This window comes from Aquarana catesbeiana, linkage group LG08 (genome assembly GCF_042186555.1).
Source record: "Aquarana catesbeiana isolate 2022-GZ linkage group LG08, ASM4218655v1, whole genome shotgun sequence".
NCBI classification, from domain to species: domain Eukaryota; kingdom Metazoa; phylum Chordata; class Amphibia; order Anura; family Ranidae; genus Aquarana; species Aquarana catesbeiana.
In genome coordinates, this window is record NC_133331.1 from 22455940 (window position 1) to 22475619 (window position 19680).

General features: G+C 43.7%; 1 protein-coding gene across 1 annotated transcript; it reads left to right on the forward strand.

The window, feature by feature from the left end:
- Nucleotides 1–11476: 11476 nt before the first annotated feature.
- Nucleotides 11477–19231, forward strand: LOC141106647 (olfactory receptor 1E16-like). The gene is made up of 2 exons (XM_073597592.1): nucleotides 11477–11885; nucleotides 18702–19231. The coding sequence occupies exons 1-2, from the start codon at nucleotides 11477–11479 to the stop codon at nucleotides 19229–19231; spliced, it is 939 nt and encodes a 312-aa protein (XP_073453693.1).
- Nucleotides 19232–19680: the final 449 nt, after the last annotated feature.

Here is a 19680-nt window from a genome sequence, read left to right on the forward strand (position 1 = left end):
TTATTTGCCAGATACTGTAACTAATCTACTGTATTAGAGCCATGTGCACAAAGGGACAGAACATTTTAACATCGATTTGGCACAGTGTTATAAATCCCTCATCAGCAGTGCCGGATCACCAAATACTATTATTATTATTATACAGGATTTATATAGCGCCAACAGTTTATGCAGCACATTACAACTTGAGGGTAGTACAAATACAATACACTTTAATACAGGAGGAATCAGAGGGCCCTGCTCATTAGAGCTTACAATCTAAGAGGGAAAGTCAAGAGGTACAAGAGTTAATAACTGTGGGGGATGTGCTGATGGAGAAAATAAATGTACAGTTGTTAGGAGGGGTCCAGATAGGCTTCTCTTAAGAGAATGGTTTTCAGGGATCGTCTGAAAGTATATTCCATGCTTTCTTGATAGCATTACGTGGAATCTGTAGCTCTGTTGGCCATACTTTTATATCATGGACCTCCTAATCCACCTCAGTCTACAAGATTCATAATCTGACACAGCCATCTGCATGGGTAATGTTTTTCTCAGCCTGGTTGTCCAGGTTTACTGACCTTGTGCCCGTATGGCATAAATTTCCTGTTCTTGGCTGGCACAAGTGGAGTCCAGGGTGTCCTTCTGCTGCTGCAACCTGATCTTTTGAAGTTTTCTACATTATCCTTACTTGCAAAGATGTCTCGCACCTTTTCTAAAGAAAGGTAAAAAAAGAGGGGAGGATGGAAAGGAGAAGGGGATAACTATTAACTAAAGGGGATAGAAGGGGTCTCAACTGCATGATAGGAGTGTATATCATATAAGATACCGTTGTGGATGCCTGATATGCAGGTAATAGGGGTTCAAGGTAAAGATAATATTCAAATTAAAAGTGGAGCCTGAGTTGTTAGAGAGTACATCTCTTGTTCAAGAGCCAACATTCCCAATTCCACTGGAACTTATGAGCTGAGCAGTGCATATAGGCAAACATCTTTTCAAAAGATGAATTGTGTTAGGAGTACGAATGACTGAGTATAGCCTCAGGGCTTCTGTTTGTTTCCAGGCTCTCGACAACTCAAGTCTGGCAGTTATGAGTGTTTGAGTCAACAAAATGTCTTGTTCGAGGGAGAAAATTATCAATGGCGATCCCCAAAAGCATAAAAATCGAAATTGGGTTCTGAGAAATATGAGTGACCAATAAAATAAACTTGTCAAAGGGGGGTAATTTTGTTACAGTGCCACCATTTGTGTACTAAAGAGCCTCCTTAAACACATTGTCTCCAGCAAAGCAACGAGTGGTGTGAGGGGAAACTAGCTGGTAAAATTGAAGGGGTAGAATACCCTTTTGTTAAGTATCTTCTAATCTTCTAAAGAATGAATGAAAAAAAAAATCCATGAATTGATAAACTGCCAGTGATTTAGAATTTGAAGGTATTTACAGAAGTCCTTCTCAAAAATGGAGTAAGTGGAGGAAAGGTCCTTGAAGGACTGAAGTGTCCCTTATGAGTAGAGTTTTATGACATAGAATGCCCACTATTTCCAAGGACTTCATATTGAGGTTTGGAATAGTTAGCGATAGGGATGAAATAGGAACAAAGTTGTTTTTTGAAGAATGTCCCCGAGGTGAGGACCTAAGGCAGGTTAGACATACATGAAGGCTAGCATTAATAGTGCCCAGACAGAATCTATGTGTCGTTTGGGTTAATGCGGTGGCCCCTAGCATGGTTTTTAGAGGAGGAAGCAACCTGTTTGATTTGTACCCATTGTTTTCCTGAGGAAGGGTGCCACCAATGTTGTTGGTTCAGAATTGTTGCTTTGTAGTTTTAAGCCAGGGTCTCCAATTCCAGCTTGACATTTAAGAGCATAAAGTGATGATTTATTTACTTTGGCCTTTTTATTCCTCCAGATAAAAATGTCTACAAGTCTGTAGATTCTTGAAATAGGAGTTTATCATTGGAATAGATAGCGTGCTAAATAAGTATACTATATGGGGTAATAGACACTTTTTTTTCAAGAGAAATCCTACCTGCCCGAAGCAATCATAGTGGATACATTTATTTTTACAGATCTCTGAGGATCTGTGAAGAAGGGCAGGATAGTTAGCCTTAAAGATTTAAGTATCTGGTGAAGTAAGCATAATTCCAAAGTAAGATATTTAAGAGAAGAACAAGAGGAGATCTGAGAATTTTTCTTTTCTAGGGCCTGCAAAAAGTGCATAGGCAATATAAACCATAAAGAATAAAGAAAGAAAGCTAAATTTGAAGATGTCAAGTGAAGACAAAGAATGAGTTTACTGATAAATAAACCAAAAATGTATTAACCGCGCTCACAATAAAGTGCAAGTCGATCAATAATTAATAACATAATATCAATTAAGTGACAAGTGATAAAAAAAGTGCTGGTAGTCAAAAACAGCATGGTTGGACGTTTTGACTCGAAGAGAGTCAGCCCAGGGCAAGTTGTCACTGGCGTTATTCCTGGATTGCTAGATGCTCATACTGGCTCATGTAGAGGTAAAAGAAGAAGCCTCTCATTGTGCAGTATATCCAAAAAATGATTTAAAATTATTAAAAAGGCACACTACAGCATGTGCATGTAGATGAAAAAAATGGGGAACGCTGTGTTGTGCTCCCCCGGCGTTCCAGGTAACTGGAAGTGACGTGTTATGCTTGATCCCACCCAACACGTTTTTCGTCAGTGTGCATCTGATGTCATCAGGGGTCACCAAGCATCCAACCATGCTGTTTTTGACTACCTTATACAATCTTATGTTTAGTGGAGCCTATCGTAATACCCATATGGTTGGGACAAATTTGAATAGTTTCAGCAAGGGGTTCAATAACTAAAGTAAAAATAAGGGGTGAAAGTGGGCACCCACTGTCTTGTGCAGCTAGTTATTGCAAACTGAACTGACAGCATGCCAAAGTCTAAACTCTGGCACTAGGATTGTTGTAGAGGGCTGAGTGAGTTGCTCCAAAGGAGCTGGTGAGCTCAAATTTATCAGGCTTAGATAACCCTGATGCACTCTATGGTTCTCTGCATCCAGTGGTAGGAGCAGAGAAAGTGTAAAATGTTGATCAACAAATTAGATTAGCTCAATAACCTGAACAGATCCGACCCTCAACAATATACTTCTAGATAGGTGAAAGCTAGAGAAGGTGACTATACAATTCATGTTTTAAGAGCTCCAATTCAATCGTGGGAGTGGCGGGCAATATTAAACTTGTGTTTAGGCTGTTGTGGGGGATTCATTGATAAGCCCCAAGCCGTGAGATATTTAATGCCATCTTTAGGCATCATAACAGGGCTCACTTCATTCTATATAGGGAATGTTTTTCTCCCGGAGAGCTTCAGTGACACCTTTAAAGACTAAGCTCACCTTTTTTTTTATCTAAACTCCAGCTTCCCTATGTACCAACATACCATTCATTTACATCTGTTGCTGAAATGAAAAAACTTTCCCTATATTCTAAGGCAGGGTTTACCTCAGCCTCCATGTTCTTCTATAGAAAACTCTTCATGATTTCTTAATATCTGTCCTACAGGATGGGAAAACTGCTAGTAGAAAGAGGAAGTACTTTAGCAACTGACCTGATTAACCACTTGCCAACCAGCCGCCATTGTTATACGGCGGCAGGTCAGCGCGTTGCTGCAAATAGCCGTAGGTAACGTCGGGTCCTTTAAGAAACCACAGCGCCTGCTGTATGGTGGGGGGACCCGATGCATCGTGCCTGCCGGCCACCCGTGATCAAGGGAACGAGAGCCAGAATGGGGATCTGTCAATGTAAACAGATCCCCTTTCTCAAAGGGGAGTTAGAAAGAGATTTGCTGTTCCTAGTGATTAGGAACAGCGATCTCTCTCCTTCTCCAGTCAGCTCAAGCCCCATATAGTCAGAAACACTCCCAGGGAACACATTTAACCCCTTGATCTCCCCCTAGTGTTAACCACCTCCTTGCCAGTGACATTTATACAGTAATCAGTGGCTATTTTTTAGCTCTGATTGCTGTATAAATGTCACTGGTCCCAAAAATGTGTCAAAAGTATCTCCAATCTGTCCGCTGCAATGTTGCAGTCCAGCTAAAAATCTCAGATCGCCGCCATTACTAGTAAAAAATAAAAAAATTATAAAAATGCCATAAATCTATCTCCTATTTTGTACTATAACTTTTGCGCAAACTAATCAATATAATATTGCAATTTTTTTTACCAAAAATATGTAGAATACATATTGGTCTAAACTGATGAAAATATTTTTTATTTATTTATTTTTTTGGATATTTATTATAGCAAAAAGTAAAAAATATAGTTTTATTTTTTAAATTGTGGCTTTTTTTGTTTATAGCGCAAAAAATAAAAACTCCAGAGGTGATCAAATACCACCAAAAGAAAGCTCTATTTGCGGGAGGAAAAGGACAATTTTGTTTGGGTACAATGTCGCATGACCGCGCAATTGTCAGTTAAAGCGGCGCAGTGCCGTATCGCAAAAAATGGCCTGGCCATTAAGGGGGCAAATCTTTCTGACCCTTAAGTGGTTAAGGTGCCTAAGGTACTTGTGAGGTATAAATGCTGGAGTTTGAGGCTGGCACCCCAATAGACCTGAAAAAGCTGCTGGGGTAAGTAGCCAAATGCCTTCAACATTACAAAACAAGTCAAGCTAATGGTGTCATCGTCTTATTTGTATGCATGAAAAGGGGGAAGAAATGAAAAAATGTTCACTAATCCCTTTCACACTGTAGTATCATATTCTTCAGGTCAAAAGTGGCCTATCATCTCTATCTTGGCTACACAATGCGTTATGCGTTATGGTGACCATACTGAAACATACTTTACAAGCCAGGAAGGACATAAGACCCATCACGGCATTATGGAATACATTGTGCTGGCTTCTTGGTCACAAGGTAAAATACTATTCTGTATCTAAGGGTCTAATGCTCTGTACCAGGGCATCTGTTGGCTAGGGATGGGCTGAACACCCCCCTGTTAGGTTTGCAAGCACTCCCGAACAGGGGAAATGCTCTAACCTGTCACGTGACGTCAGAAGGGGACGGTGCCACCAGGTGATGTAACCAGGTGACCCCGCCTCTTGAATATATAAGAAATGTCAACGTGCAGAGCGGGCATAAGGGCAGAGCGTTTTTCTTTTTTTCGGGCGGGGTGATTGATGATGGATTTACATTGAGGGACACTATTTTTTATTTTTTAATAAAGAATTTTTCAAAAACTGTCTTGTGTGGTTATTATTTTTGTACACTTTTTGGTGAATGGGTAGGGGTACTATGTACCGATACCCATTCACAGGTGTGGGGCAGGATCTGGGGGCCCCCTTGTTAAAGGGAGCTTCCAGATTTCGATAAGACCCCCGCCTGCAGACCCCAACAACCACAGCCGAGGGTTGTTGGGAAGAGGTCCTTGTCCCCAGATTTGGTATGGCTATCCGATTAAGAGATTATACTTATTTGTAGATGACAATGATTGACTCCTTCCGAGGAAGCAGCCAAAGCTGCAAAACATGTAGAGGACTGTGTCAAGATCTACATTTCGGTTCTCCCCATGATCTCTGGGGTTCATCAAACTTTTGAAGCCTTCTGTATGAACAATGCATGGTTGCAACTTTTGATTGTACATAGTGTCTTTTGTAAAATTATTTGAATCATGTCCCTCTATGAATAAAATGTTATTTTAATTACAATTCTTGCCTAATCCTTGGGTACCGAGATAGTCCTAATTTCTCCATTTCTCCAAGGGCATGTTTTGGGGCAGCCCCAGGTATTCTAGTTTTGGATGGAGTGGAGAGGGATTAGAACGCTTGTCAGTATTTATTGCTGTCTGTGCCCCCATTAGGGAGATTCACACTCTCTCCTGTTTACCATTATCATTGAAATTGAAAGTAAAAGAAAATCCCACATTTTGCGTTGTCCCCAGAAAAGTAATAGAGGGAAATCTTCCCATGGGGACACTAGTTCTGGTGATCCCCAAGGAATTTTTCAGGGATTACCTCTCACTTCCTGTTTTGGCCATGTGACAGGAAGTGAAGAAAAATGTTAAGGGCCACAGCTGGCGAAAAAAAAATCTGACAGGGGTTATAACCCTCCCTTATGCAACGTACACACGATCGGAAATTCGGCCAGCAAAAGACCGATGAGAGCTTTTGGCCGGAAAATGTGACCGTGTGTATGCTCCATCGGACTTTTGCTGGCAGAATTCCTGCCAGCAAAAGATTGAGAGCAGGTTCTCAATTTTTCGGGCAGAAAAAGTTCCTATCCGAAAATGCGATCATCTGTACAAATTCCGACACGCAAAATTCCTGCGCATGCTCGAAAACAATTTGACGCATGCTCGGAAGCATTGAACTTCATTTTCTCGGCTCGTCGTAGTGTTGTGCGTCCGTAGTGTTGTACGTCACCGCGTTCTTGAAGGTCGGAAGTTCAGAGAACTTTTGTGTGACCGTGTGTATGCAAGGCAAGCTTGAGCGGAATTTCGTCGGAAAAACCATCCAAATTTTTTCCGACGGAAAATCTGCTCATGTGTACGCGGCATTACTCTATCCAAAATGAGACAAAAAGTTTTGCCTATAGTTCAACTTTGAAGTGGATGTAACCCCTCTCTTATACCCAGTGAAGTGAACAGCCTCAGATGATACACAGAAGATTAAGCAAGTCTCCCTACATAAGTTTTACATGTATAACTTCTGTCTTCATCTTGCTATGTTCTTTAGAATTCTTACATTGGTTTAGAATTTTCACTTCCTTATTCAGCTGTAGCAGTGTAGTCTTGGCTTACACTGGGAGACAGCTGATTGGAGGAAAGGCACCCCCCCCTCTACATTGGCAGAAGAACGAAGATCCTTTCAGAGCTGTGCTGTGCCAAGACAAGCTCTCTGATAATCTATTTATAGCAACCTCCCTCAACACAAATTTTCAGCTGCTTTTATCTCCCGTCTAGGAGAACTTGCCAGAAGTTATCATGCTGATAACAGAGGAACAGAGCAGCATAAAGACACAGGACTAAGGGTTTTGGAGAGAGATAAGAAAACACTTCAGATATATGTGCCTAGATCAAATTTCATGAATAAGGCTTACATCCACTTTAAGGCAGGCTGGATTAGATTTGCTTCTGAATCTGGATATTTTTTTTTTTCACTGTATTGTTTAATTCTCAAATGCATCATTATTTCCAATAAGGTTTACTTTGTATCTTAATCCCAGTGAGGTGCCATCTATGTCCTCCCTTAGGCCACAGTTGTTCTTTATATATCTCATCACCGCATAAGCAGACATTTGTGATCCTCTACTGTCAGGTAATATCTGCTGTCCATAAAAAAATAAAAGGTTTACAAGAAACATTTTTTAGTTATAATCCTGATAAGCAAAGCAATTTTTACATTTTTTTTTTTTTTTTTACATACACATACATAAAAGTATGATTGAGAAATAGGTTTAGCTATGAACCTTTGGGAGTTCATTAATGTACTGAAATTGTGCCGGTGGAAGCAGAAGTGCATAAAATAACTAAATTTATTTCTGTTGTTTAATAATTGAATAAATTAAGTGCATTTTAAATATATCTAGTTCAGGTATATGCTTGTTGTTTATGCTTGTTGTTTAATCCCCTGAACACCCAGACTGAAACTGAGAGAGCATGGCCATCAAGATGATGTTGCATTTTGTATTTAGGGAGGTGGAAGTGATACAATTACTGAGACATTTTTTACCTTAATGCAGGGAATGCATTAAGGTAAAACATGGCTAGATTTGACAATCACTTCAAGATAACAAGGTAATACATATTGTTTATTTAAGGACAAACAAGACTCTTTTTGCGATATTTCCTTGCAGCGATGATTTTTTTTTAATCCTTAGACAATAAGATGTAACAAAACTAAACCAAACACACTTTTTCTTTTGATCAGTGTTAGTTTAAAAATAAATAGTGTTAATACAAAAAAAAATAAATAAATCCCATTTTATTTTGTAATTTGAAATGTAAGTATCTGCTGCACTTGTATCCACAAATTGAAATTTATAAATAAGTACACAGCAGCTAGCACAATATTGACAAGATAACAATAAAAAAAATTGGTACAGGTGGTGCAGCGCTCAAAAAATCAATAAGTCCATAAGAAATAAATCCAGAGATGGTGTTCAGCACACTTCATATCAAAGGTGGTTAACAGAAGATGAGAAAGAAGGAAACCACCACTGGCACCCGATAACACAGCCGCTTACCCTCCTTAATGGACCCTCATCACAAAGGTCATATAAGCATTGGTTAATAGGGAGAGCTCTCCAATTTCCATGCGTCTCCATTAGGACCAGCAAACAGGAACACAGATGTACTAACCCCGGTCTCGGTTTTCCTTCTCCAGATACTCCAGTAATGGTCAGTGGTAGGATCTGGGTCTAGGTGATGTGCTGGAGTTCAGTGCATCTATCTTAATATTTGGAAGCCTGAGCACATGCGCTGAGTAGGCCATCAGGCGTGGAACCATCAGAACTCAGTGAGCTGCATGAGTACAAGACATTTGTTGGAGATGGTCCGCTTCAGTGCCTAATATCCAACATTGATCAGACCTGCCAAAACGGGGCAAGTTTGAAGGTCCGCTCTCTGCTGACATCACAGGAATCAGTCCAGGCACCGCGTCATCCCGAAAATAAAGTCTGGATCCGCCAGGTGCCTGGACTGATACCCGAGACGGGTGTTCTCCACCGCTCCACAGCTCAGCGCTCCAATGAGTGAGGAGGGGAAGAGCAGAGAGTTGCTGATTGACAGTCAGCAGCTCTCTGCTTGGGGAGCTGTGAGAACCGAGCCATCGGCGGTGTTAGATCGCTCGGTACTCAGTGCAGAGGCGTCGGGGGACCGATGCTGCATTCACCTAGGTAAGTATGATTCTTGAAAAAAACAAACAAAAAAAGTATACTTCTCTTTTAATAACATAGAAATGAAATAAAAAACAGCAGGAAAAAAATCATTTGAAAAAAGAAAAAATCAATTGAATGGAGATGGAGAATAAAAATCTAATTAGGACTGATTCGAGTAAACCTAGGTTAATAAGGTGTTAACAGAGGAACATTAAAAAAAAAAAAAAAAAAACTTTTCTTTACATGACAGACAGGTTGCTTTAACTGACATCATCTGTAGATACAGTTCATCCCTTTGATCTGCAGATGACTGAACAAACTTGATACAAAAGTAGCAATATGATACTTTGTATCTTTCCAATTCCCCTGTAAACAGTGTTGTTGAGAGTCAGACAGCTTTTTTTGAAAGCAACGTCTCCAAGAGCTGCTCTGTGTACACAGCAACACTGCCTTTGATGAACTACTTGCCTACTGGGCACTTTTACCCCCTTCCTGCCCAGGCCTATTTTCAACTTTCAGTGCTGTCACACATTGAATGACAATTGTGCAGTCATGCAACACTGTACCCAAACACAATCTTTTGAGACAGATAAAGCCTTCTTTTAGTGGTATTTAATCACCACTGGGTTTTTTATTTTTTGCTAAAAAAACAAAGAGACCGAAAACTTTGAAAAAAAAAAAAGTTTTTCTTAGTTTCCATGATAACATTTTGTAAATAAGTAATTGTTCTCCTTTACTAATGAGGCTGCACTGATGGGCACCGATTGGCTGCACTGATGGGCACTGATGAGGCTGCACTGATGAGACTACACTGAAGGGCATTGATGATGTGGCAATGATGAGGAGGCACTAATATGCAGCACTGATGTGCATTAATGAGCACTGATTGGTGGCACTGATAGGTGACACTGATGAGCAGGCACTGATGGGCACTAAAAGGCAGCACTGACTTGCATCACTGCTGGGCACTGATTGGCATCACTGCTGGGCACTGTTGGAGCTGCACTGATAATCAGGGAACTAATTATTTGTGCAGATCTCCCCTGCGGGGAAATGATGCTGATCGGCTCCGCTCTCCTCATATGCTGTCAGCGTGAGGAAAGGAATGCCAATGACCAGCATTTCCTTGTTTACATGTGATCAGCTGTGATTGGACACAGCTGATCCCATGGGTAAAGGGCCTTGTCATCGGCTCTTTACCAGGATCGGTGATGCGGCATGTCCCAGCACAGAGCGCACCACTGATTAATGCGCCATGCGCCCCTGCAGGCATGCAAGCGTGGCGAGAGTGGGACGATGTCATATAATGTAATATGATAAACAAAGTGTAGCACTAAATTTACCAATGGAACACTATATCTATAGTGTACCAAACAATAATAAAATTGTTATAAAATGTGAAAACACAACATATATTGTGCACATACAGTGAATTTGTGACATGTAGAACAGTAATCAAAATGTCCCATAGAGATGAAATCAAGAAGAAAAAAATGTTCATGAACACCAAACAGGGAAGTATTGGTAATCTGTGTCGACCGTCAACCCCAGGTCACAAGACTTATGACGTGACTCACCGTCAGTCACATGGGTTATGTATCTGTCTTAGCACCATGACATCAGGCCCTATCAGACACTCTGGATGGACGCCCGGGCAAGCACACCCCCCCGCGATCGAGGTGAAAGGCCGGGCTAGCCGTCCACAGTTTCGTAAGCGGGCCAGGCATGTGACCAACACATGACCTCGCACAAGGTCACGTCAGCATAACTGCCGTCATGGCGTCACGGCATATTGAGGTCAACAACTGCACTCCCATACTCCACAGGGAGGTGGCTTAAGCCTCACTGAGGATAATAAACCAACGTGACTCCGGAAATTACAAATGTAGGAAACATACAAGGGGGACAACAACAAATAACTAAAATAAAACCTGAACAGCAAATAATCTGCATAAATGTCATAGGCCGGGATAAAAATGGATATCAAAAACCCTAAAAACAATAAACCAAAGATCAATAGTATTGTAATCCTAATTTAGTATCCTAATTTAGTCTGCACTGCACAAACACAACTACTATAGCAAGAATGTGGACAGAAGACCATAATGGAGACTGTTAGTACAATTACTTTTTAAATGAATATCTATTTCAGTGACTTTAGTTGGTCCTTAAAGAAATAAAAACAGAAGGTAAAAGGTTAGCAAAAACGCAAACAACAAAAAATTGTTTGGTAATAGTTTGGCCTCATTATCATAGTAAAAAAGACCCGGTGCATGCAAGTAGAAAATACACATTTACCAGCCTAATCAATGCCACTAGTCTTCACTCTCTTCAAGAGCAACAGAACCCAGAAAATCCTCTTTATCTGACACCCATCTGGAATTGTTGTATTTCCGCTTCTCTGCAGAGCACTTTAGTTCCTTTTACCAGGCCTCTGTGTTAATACCATGCTCAGTGGAGGACCAGGCATTTGACACATTCACAAGTGTGTCGGATGAACCAGGGTTTTCTGCAGTGAGGTGGATTTTGAATCGTTAGTATGGCATTGTAAAGCATATTTTATGGAAAGAATATATTTCACATTAAATAAATTCCAAAAGTAACAATTATATTTTCATTTTTGTCTCATGCGAGGAAAATGAAGGAATGCTCTAACAGTACGAGAAACATGTTCTTCATTTCAGCAATTTCTGTCTCTGAAACTGGACAATATCTTCTTCTCAATGTAGTTCTATTGATATATCTGATGACTGTACTTGGAAATATAATAATTGCTCTACTGGTGTGTCTGGTTTCCCATCTCCATACTCCAATGTATTTCTTTTTGTGTAATCTTGCTATTAGCGATATTATATTTGTTTCAGCCACTCTTCCAAAACTGCTCTCCATACTCCTAACAGAGGACAACCGGATGTCTTTCAGTGCCTGTATGACTCAGGTATACTTCTTCTCATTGTCAGGTTCTTGTGATATGTTTCTACTGACCTCCATGTCCTATGACCGATATGTAGCAATCTGTAAACCATTACAATATTCCTTGCTCATGAGTAGGGATGAGCTTCGTGTTCGAGTCGAACCCATGTTCGACTCGAACATCGGCTGTTCGATCGTTCGCCGAATTGCGAACGTTATGGGCCGTTCGCGCTAAATTCGTGTGGCGCGTCACGGCCCATAATTCACTGCGGCATCGCAGTGCATTGCTGGCTGATGATTGGCCAAGCATGCACTATGACCCGCATGCTTGGCCAATCACAGCGCTGTCAGTAGAGAGAGCTGTAATTGGCCAAAGCCAGGGTGGCTTTGGCCAATTACGGCTCAGGGCATTTAGTACACACCCCACACTATATAAGGCCGCCTGCACGGCGGCCCTGTGTAGTGTGTGTTCCGGTGTGCTGAGAGATAGAGAGAGAGAGAGACAGTGTCATTTGATTTGAGTTAGATAGATTAGGCAGAACAGTCAGTCAGTTAGCTGCACTTACAGTGTATTGTGTATATATATGCATCCCAGGTGTTGCATATATATATATACACTGTATTCAGTTTAGCTAGATCCGTTCCTGTTATCTTCTATCTAGACTATTTACATTTAATGCAGTGCGTCCTGCTCACAGTGTTCAGCTAGATCCGTTCCTGTTATCTTCTAGACTATTTACATTTAGTGCAGTGCGTCCTGCTCACAGTGTTCAGCTAGATCCGTTCCTGCTATTTACATTTAGTGCAGTGCGTCCTGCTCACAGTGTTCAGCTAGATCCGTTCCTGTTAAATTCCTACTGACCGGCAGGCTTGTCTGGTTACAGTATATAAAGCTACCTGAAGAAAATTACAGGTGTTCTATTTGATCCTATTAGTACCACGGTCAGGCAGCTAGACTATTTACATTTAGTACAGTGTGTCCTGCTCACAGTGTTCAGCTAGATCCGTTCCTGTTAAATTCCTACTGACCGGCAGGCTTGTCTGGTTACAGTATATAAAGCTACCTGAAGAAAATTACAGGTGTTCTATTTGATCCTATTAGTACCACGGTCAGGCAGCTAGACTATTTACATTTAGTACAGTGTGTCCTGCTCACAGTGTTCAGCTAGATCCGTTCCTGTTATCTTCCTACTGACAGGCAGGCTTGTCTGGTTACAGTATATAAAGCTACCTGAAGAAAATTACAGGTGTTCTATTTGATCCTATTAGTACCACGGTCAGGCAGCTAGACTATTTACATTTAGTACAGTGCGTCCTGCTCACAGTGTACAGCTAGATCCGTTCCTGTTATCTTCCTACTGACAGGCAGGCTTGTCTGGTTACAGTATATAAAGCTACCTGAAGAAAATTACAGGTGTTCTATTTGATCCTATTAGTACCACGGTCAGGCAGCTAGACTATTTACATTTAGTACAGTGCGTCCTGCTCACAGTGTTCAGCTAGATCCGTTCCTGTTATCTTCCTACTGACAGGCAGGCTTGTCTGGTTACAGTATATAAAGCTACTTGAAGAAAATTACAGGTGTTCTATCCCAGCTTAGTGCAGCTACAGGCCATTAGTATGTCTGGAAGGCCAAGAAGGAGAGGCAGACAGTCACAAGCCAATAAGAGAGGGCAAGCAGGCTCTGTGTCTAGTGCTGGTCGTGGAGACGGTGCATCCTCATCAGCACGTGGCCATGGGACACGCTTGGCCTTTTTTTCGGCAGCTGGCCATGTTGAGCCGCAACATGCGGAAGACTTGGTCGAGTGGATGACCAAGCCGTCCTCATCCTCCTCATCCTCTCTCACCCATGCCCAGGGTGCTTTGTCTGGCAAAGCAGCGGCCTCTTCCCTCAGCTCAATGTCATCAGTGACTCCTTCCCTAGCTCCACCATGTCCTCATGAGGATTCCCTCGAACTGTTTGACCACAGTGTTGGGTACATGCTCCAGGAGGATGCCCAGCGTTTGGAAGGCTCTGATGACGATACTGAGCTCGATGAAGGCAGTAACATGAGCGCGGACAGAGGGGGTGCCCAAGAAGGACAGCAATCTGGCAGTCATGCTCCCCCTGCTGCAGCATACTGCCAGGTTTGCTCCAGTGATGAGGAGGGAGGGGATGATGAGGTCACTGACTCAACGTGGGTGCCTGATAGGAGAGAGGAGGAGGAGGAGGAGGAGGAGGAGGAGGAGGAGGAGGAGGAGGAGGCGGCAGCACATCACCAACGAGGCAGGATGCCCTCCAGGGGCCAGCCTAAGGGCAGCACATTGACTGCATCACACCCCAAAGCTCCACATGTGCAGGGCGCTGCAGTCTCTGCGCGTTATTCAAAAAGTTCTTTGGTGTGGGCCTTTTTTGAGACGAGTGCATCAGATCGCACCGCTGCTATTTGCAACATATGTCTCAAGCGTATCTCGCGTGGCCAAAATATCTCCCGCTTGGGTACCACATGCTTGACCAGACATATGTTGACCTGCCATGCAGTTCGTTGGCAAGCGTATCTAAAAGACCCACACCAAAGAACAAAGAGGATCTCTCCTTGCTCCTCATCAGCTGAGATTTCCAACCCCACTAGACCTTCAGTCCTCTCTGAGACCTACAGTGAGAGGAATGAAGGTGTAGAATTAGGTGTGTCACAGCCAAGTACTTGTGGGCAATCTGCTTTTGGTACACCGACGTCAGATTGTACCAGGCAAATTTCCCTGCCCCAGCTGCTGCACCGCCGAAAGAAGTTTGCTCCCAGCCATCCACATGCCCAGCGGTTGAATGCTAGCTTGGCAAAATTGCTAGCACTTCAACTGCTGCCTTTTCAGTTGGTAGACTCTGCCCCCTTCCGTGAGTTTGTGGAATGTGCGGTTCCTCAGTGGCAGGTACCCAAACGCCACTTTTTCTCACAGAAGGCGATTCCGGCTCTCTACCGGCATGTGGAAGGCAATGTCCATGCCTCGCTGGACAGGGCGGTCAGCGGTAAGGTGCATATTACCGCTGACTCATGGTCCAGCAGGCATGGACAGGGACGTTACCTAAGTTTCACGGCGCATTGGGTGACTCTGCTGGCAGCTGGGAAGGATGCAGGACAAGGTGCAGTAGTGTTGGAGGTTGTTCCGCCACCACGCCTCCAAAATGCTGATTGTGACACACCTCTCTCCTCCACCCCCTCCTCTTCTTCTTCCTCCATGGCCTCTTCCTCGGAACCAGCGGTGCTCCGTAGGCGTTCAAGGGGCTACGCAAGTACGCAGGCCAAAAGATGCCATGCGGTGCTTGAGCTGGTGTGCTTGGGGGACAGGAGCCACACTGGGGCAGAGGTTCTGTCAGCTCTGCAGGGGCAGGTTCAGAGGTGGTTGACGCCACGCCAACTTAAGGCAGGAATGGTGGTTTGCGACAATGGCACCAACCTCCTCTCTGCCCTCCGACAGGGACAAATGACCCATGTGCCCTGTTTGGCTCACGTCCTTAACTTGGTGGTGCAGCGGTTCTTGGGCAGGTACCCGGGCTTACAGGATGTCCTGAGGCAGGCCAGGAAAGTCTGTGTGCATTTCCGCCGGTCATATAATGCCAGTGCTCGGCTGACGGACCTCCAAAAGGAGTTTAACCTGCCCAAGAACCGCCTAATCTGTGACATGCCCACCAGGTGGAACTCAACGTTGGCCATGCTGCAGCGGCTGCACACGCAGCAGAGGGCCATCAATGAGTACCTGTGCGACTATGGCACCAGGACAGGGTCAGGGGAGCTTGGTTTTTTTTCCCCACGCCAGTGGGCCATGATCAGGGATGCATGCACTGTCCTGTCACCATTCGAGGAGGCCACGAGGATGGTGAGCAGTGACAGTGCATGCATCAGTGACACTGTCCCCCTTGTCCACCTGTTGGAGCACACGCTGCGTGGAATAATGGACAGGGCACTTGAGGCAGAACAGAGGCAGGAAGAGGAGGACTTCCTTAGCTCTCAAGGCCCCCTTTATCCAGACAGTGTTCCTGCGTGCCCGCCGATCACACAGGAAGAGGACGAGGAGGAAGAGGAGGAGGAGGAAGATTGTGTCAGTATGGAGGTGGAGCCTGGCACTCAGCATCAGCAGCAGTCTTTAAGGGATCAGTCCCAAGAAACACATGGACTTGTACGTGGCTGGGAGGAGGTGGCTGCGGACCATGTCGTTCTTAGTGACCCAGAGGACTCCGGACCGAATGCCTCAGCAAACCTACGCTGCATGGCCTCCCTGATCCTGCAAAGCCTGCGTAAGGATCCTCGTATTCGTGGTATCAAGGAGAAGGACCAATACTGGCTGGCAACCCTCCTTGATCCACGTTACAAGGGTAAGGTTGCGGACCTTATCTTGCCATCGCAGAGGGAGCAGAGGATGAAACATCTTCGGGAGGCCTTGCAGAAAGGTCTGTGCAACGCGTTCCCAGAGACTGGGAGGTTACAAACTCCTGTTTCTGGACAACGTGTTGCTGAGGCTTCGGTCAGTCAAAGAAGGAGCGGTGGAGAAGGTGGCCGTCTGACCGATGCGTTCAGACAATTTTTTGGTCCGCAGCCCCAAGGTATGATCGGTTCCAGCAACCATCGCCAGCGTCTGTTTTACATGGTGCAGGAATACCTAGGGGCAAGATCAGACTTGGACACCTTTCCCACCGAAAATCCTCTGGGTTACTGGGTCTTGAGGATGGATCACTGGCCAGAGCTTGCACAGTATGCAATTGAGCTACTGGCCTGTCCTGCATCCAGCGTTCTTTCGGAACGCACATTCAGTGCTGCTGGAGGCGTGGTAACCGATCACAGGGTGCGTCTGTCCACCGACTCGGTCGATCGGCTGACCTTCATAAAAATGAATGAGTCTTGGATCACCACCAGCTACCAAGCACCTGATGCTGATGTAACCGAATAATTTTTTTTGAAATCTCAGATCCCTTCAAAGACTGCCTATGCTGATGCTGAGTGACTATCCCTGAGTAATTATCCTCTTCCTCCTCAATCATCACGCTGATAGCTTGTAAGAACATTTTTGGTTCTGGGCGCCACCACCAGTGCCTAAGGCACAATTTTTCAGCCCCTGTTTAACAGGGGCGTGTAATTACAATTTTTGATGTAATACTTTGCAGCAGGGCTCGTTCCTGCATTCCAACTAGAGTGTCTGTGAGGGGTTGCAGTGTTGTGGCACCAGCACCAGTGCCTAGGGCCCAATTTTTCTGCCCCTGTCTAACAGGGGCGTGTAATTACAATTTTTGATGCAATACTTTGCAGCAGGGCTCGTTCCTGCGTTCCAACTAGAGTGTCTGTGAGGGGTTGCAGTGTTGTGGCACCAGCACCAGTGCCTAAGGCCCAATTTTTCTGCCCCTGTCTAACAGGGGCGTGTAATTACAATTTTTGATGCAATACTTTGCAGTAGGGCTCGTTCCTGCGTTCCAACTAGAGTGTCTGTGAGGGGTTGCAGTGTTGTGGCACCAGCACCAGTGCCTAAGGCCCAATTTTTCTGCCCCTGTCTAACAGGGGCGTGTAATTACAATTTTTGAAGCAATCATTTGCAGCAGGGCTCGTTCCTGCGTTCCAACTAGAGTGTCTGTGAGGGGTTGCAGTGTTGTGGCACCAGCACCAGTGCCTAAGGCCCAATTTTTCTGCCCCTGTCTAACAGGGGCGTGTAATTACAATTTTTGAAGCAATAATTTGCAGCAGGGCTCGTTCCTGCGTTCCAACTAGAGTGTCTGTGAGGGGTTGCAGTGTTGTGGCACCAGCACCAGTGCCTAAGGCCTAATTTTTCAGCTGCTGTTCAACAGGGGCATGTAATTACAATTCTTGATCTAATATTTCACAGCAGGGCCCTGTGAGGGCTTACAGTGTTGTGGCCACAGCAACACCTAAGGCCCAAATTTCTGCTGAGTATATAGGGCAGGACCCTACTTTCAAACATCTAACTTACAAACGACTCCTACTTGCAAACGGAAGGAGACAACAGGAAGTGAGATGAAATCTACCCCTAGGAAGGGAAATTCTCTCCTGTAAGAGTTAATATGGGAAAACAATTTCTCCTTTCCACTGATGCTTTCCAATCCTTGTTCCACAAAAAAACCCAAATTTTCAAAAAACATTTTTCATTGGGACAAAAAAGTGAGGTGAAATCTTCTGAAGAGGAGGAAAGACAGCAAAACAAATGTCACAGGGGTGATAACCCTTCCCTATGTTTTCCAAAAAGCTTAGAAAAGATTTTTTGGCTGGAGCTAAACACGTTAAAAATGTTCAAAATTACAAACAGATTCTACTTAACAACAAACCTACAGTCCCTGTCTTGTTTGCACCGCCTGTATACTGCTGTTCAGAGTATATAGGGCCTGGTGGCCCCACACCTTTCCTTATTTTAATTTGGGTGCGGGGTTCCCCTTAATATCCATACAAGACCCAAAGGGCCTGGTAATGGACTGGGGGGTACCCATGCCGTTTGTCTCACTGATTTTCATCCATATTGCCATGACCCGACATGACATTAAACCCGCAAGCAGTTTTAAATGAGATTTTTTCCTTTAAAAATGACATTTGGTGCAGGGACTGTTCTAAACATGGGAAACACGCGTCACTTTACAGGCATACTATAGACACCCCCCAGGTACGATATTTAAAGGAATATTTCACTTTTTTTTTTTTACTTTAAGCATCATTAAAATCACTGCTCCCGAAAAAACGGCCGTTTTTAAAAGTTTTTTTTGCATTGATACATGTCCCCTGGGGTAGGACCCGGGTCCCCAAACCCTTTTTAGGACAATACCATGCAAATTAGCCTTTAAAATGAGCACTTTTGATTTCGAACGTTCGAGTCCCATAGACGTCAATGGGGTTCTAACGTTCGTGCGAACTTTCGGTCCGTTCGCGGGTTCTGGTGCGAACCGAACCGGGGGGTGTTCGGCTCATCCCTACTCATGAGTAAAGATACATACATTTCATTGGCTCTGTCTTCTTGGCTTATATCTGTTACTAATGCAACAATCAATGCGTTATCTGCATCTCTCTTATCCTACTGTCTCACACAAAATGTTGACCATTTCTTTTGTGATCAGAAAGCACTGTATGCAATAACATCTAGTGATGTTAGGAGCAGATACATACTTATGTTATGTCAGGATGTACTGTTGGCATCTTTTCCTTTTTTGCTCATTATGACCTCCTACGTTTTCATCATCTCCACCATACTGAAAATCCATTCCTCCGAGGGACGACTAAAAGCTTATTCCAGTTGCACCTCCCACCTCACTACAGTAATATTATTCTATGGTCCAGTCATTATATTGTATGGCAAACCAGAATCTGAAGGTTCTAAGGAACTGGACAAGCAGCTGACCTTGCTTTATATGGCTGTGGTTCCAATGCTCAACCCATTTGTATACAGTTTGAGGAACAAAGATATTTTGAATGCTATAAGGAATATAAAACGGAAGTGGAACCTGATTTTAATTAAATAATTCTTGAACAGATGCTGTCCTTTTTTATTAGAGCCATGTGCACTCAGGGCCAGAATATTTTTTTCTTTCAATCGTTTTTATTGAGTTTTCAGTTAAAGCGTTGTAACACAGATATTGGTGTAACAGTTTCAATACAACAGGTACGCACAAACATATCATAAACCAATAATTCAGAAAACAACAAGATCCTATACATCCTCAATGGGGCTTCTAGTACATCTTCAAACTCCGAAGGAGGTGAGGACACATCACTCCGGACACCCCTCAAGGGATCTAGCTGTGTCGGGAAGTGAAGTGCAGCAACCCCCCCAAAAAAGTTTTCATAAGGGTTGAAAAACATACAAACTGTGTTCTTGCATAGTGAAGGATACTGGAAAACAAACACAGATAGCAAGAGTATCTATGTACATAATGCCATCTAACTAGGAAAAGATAAAAACGCTGTGATA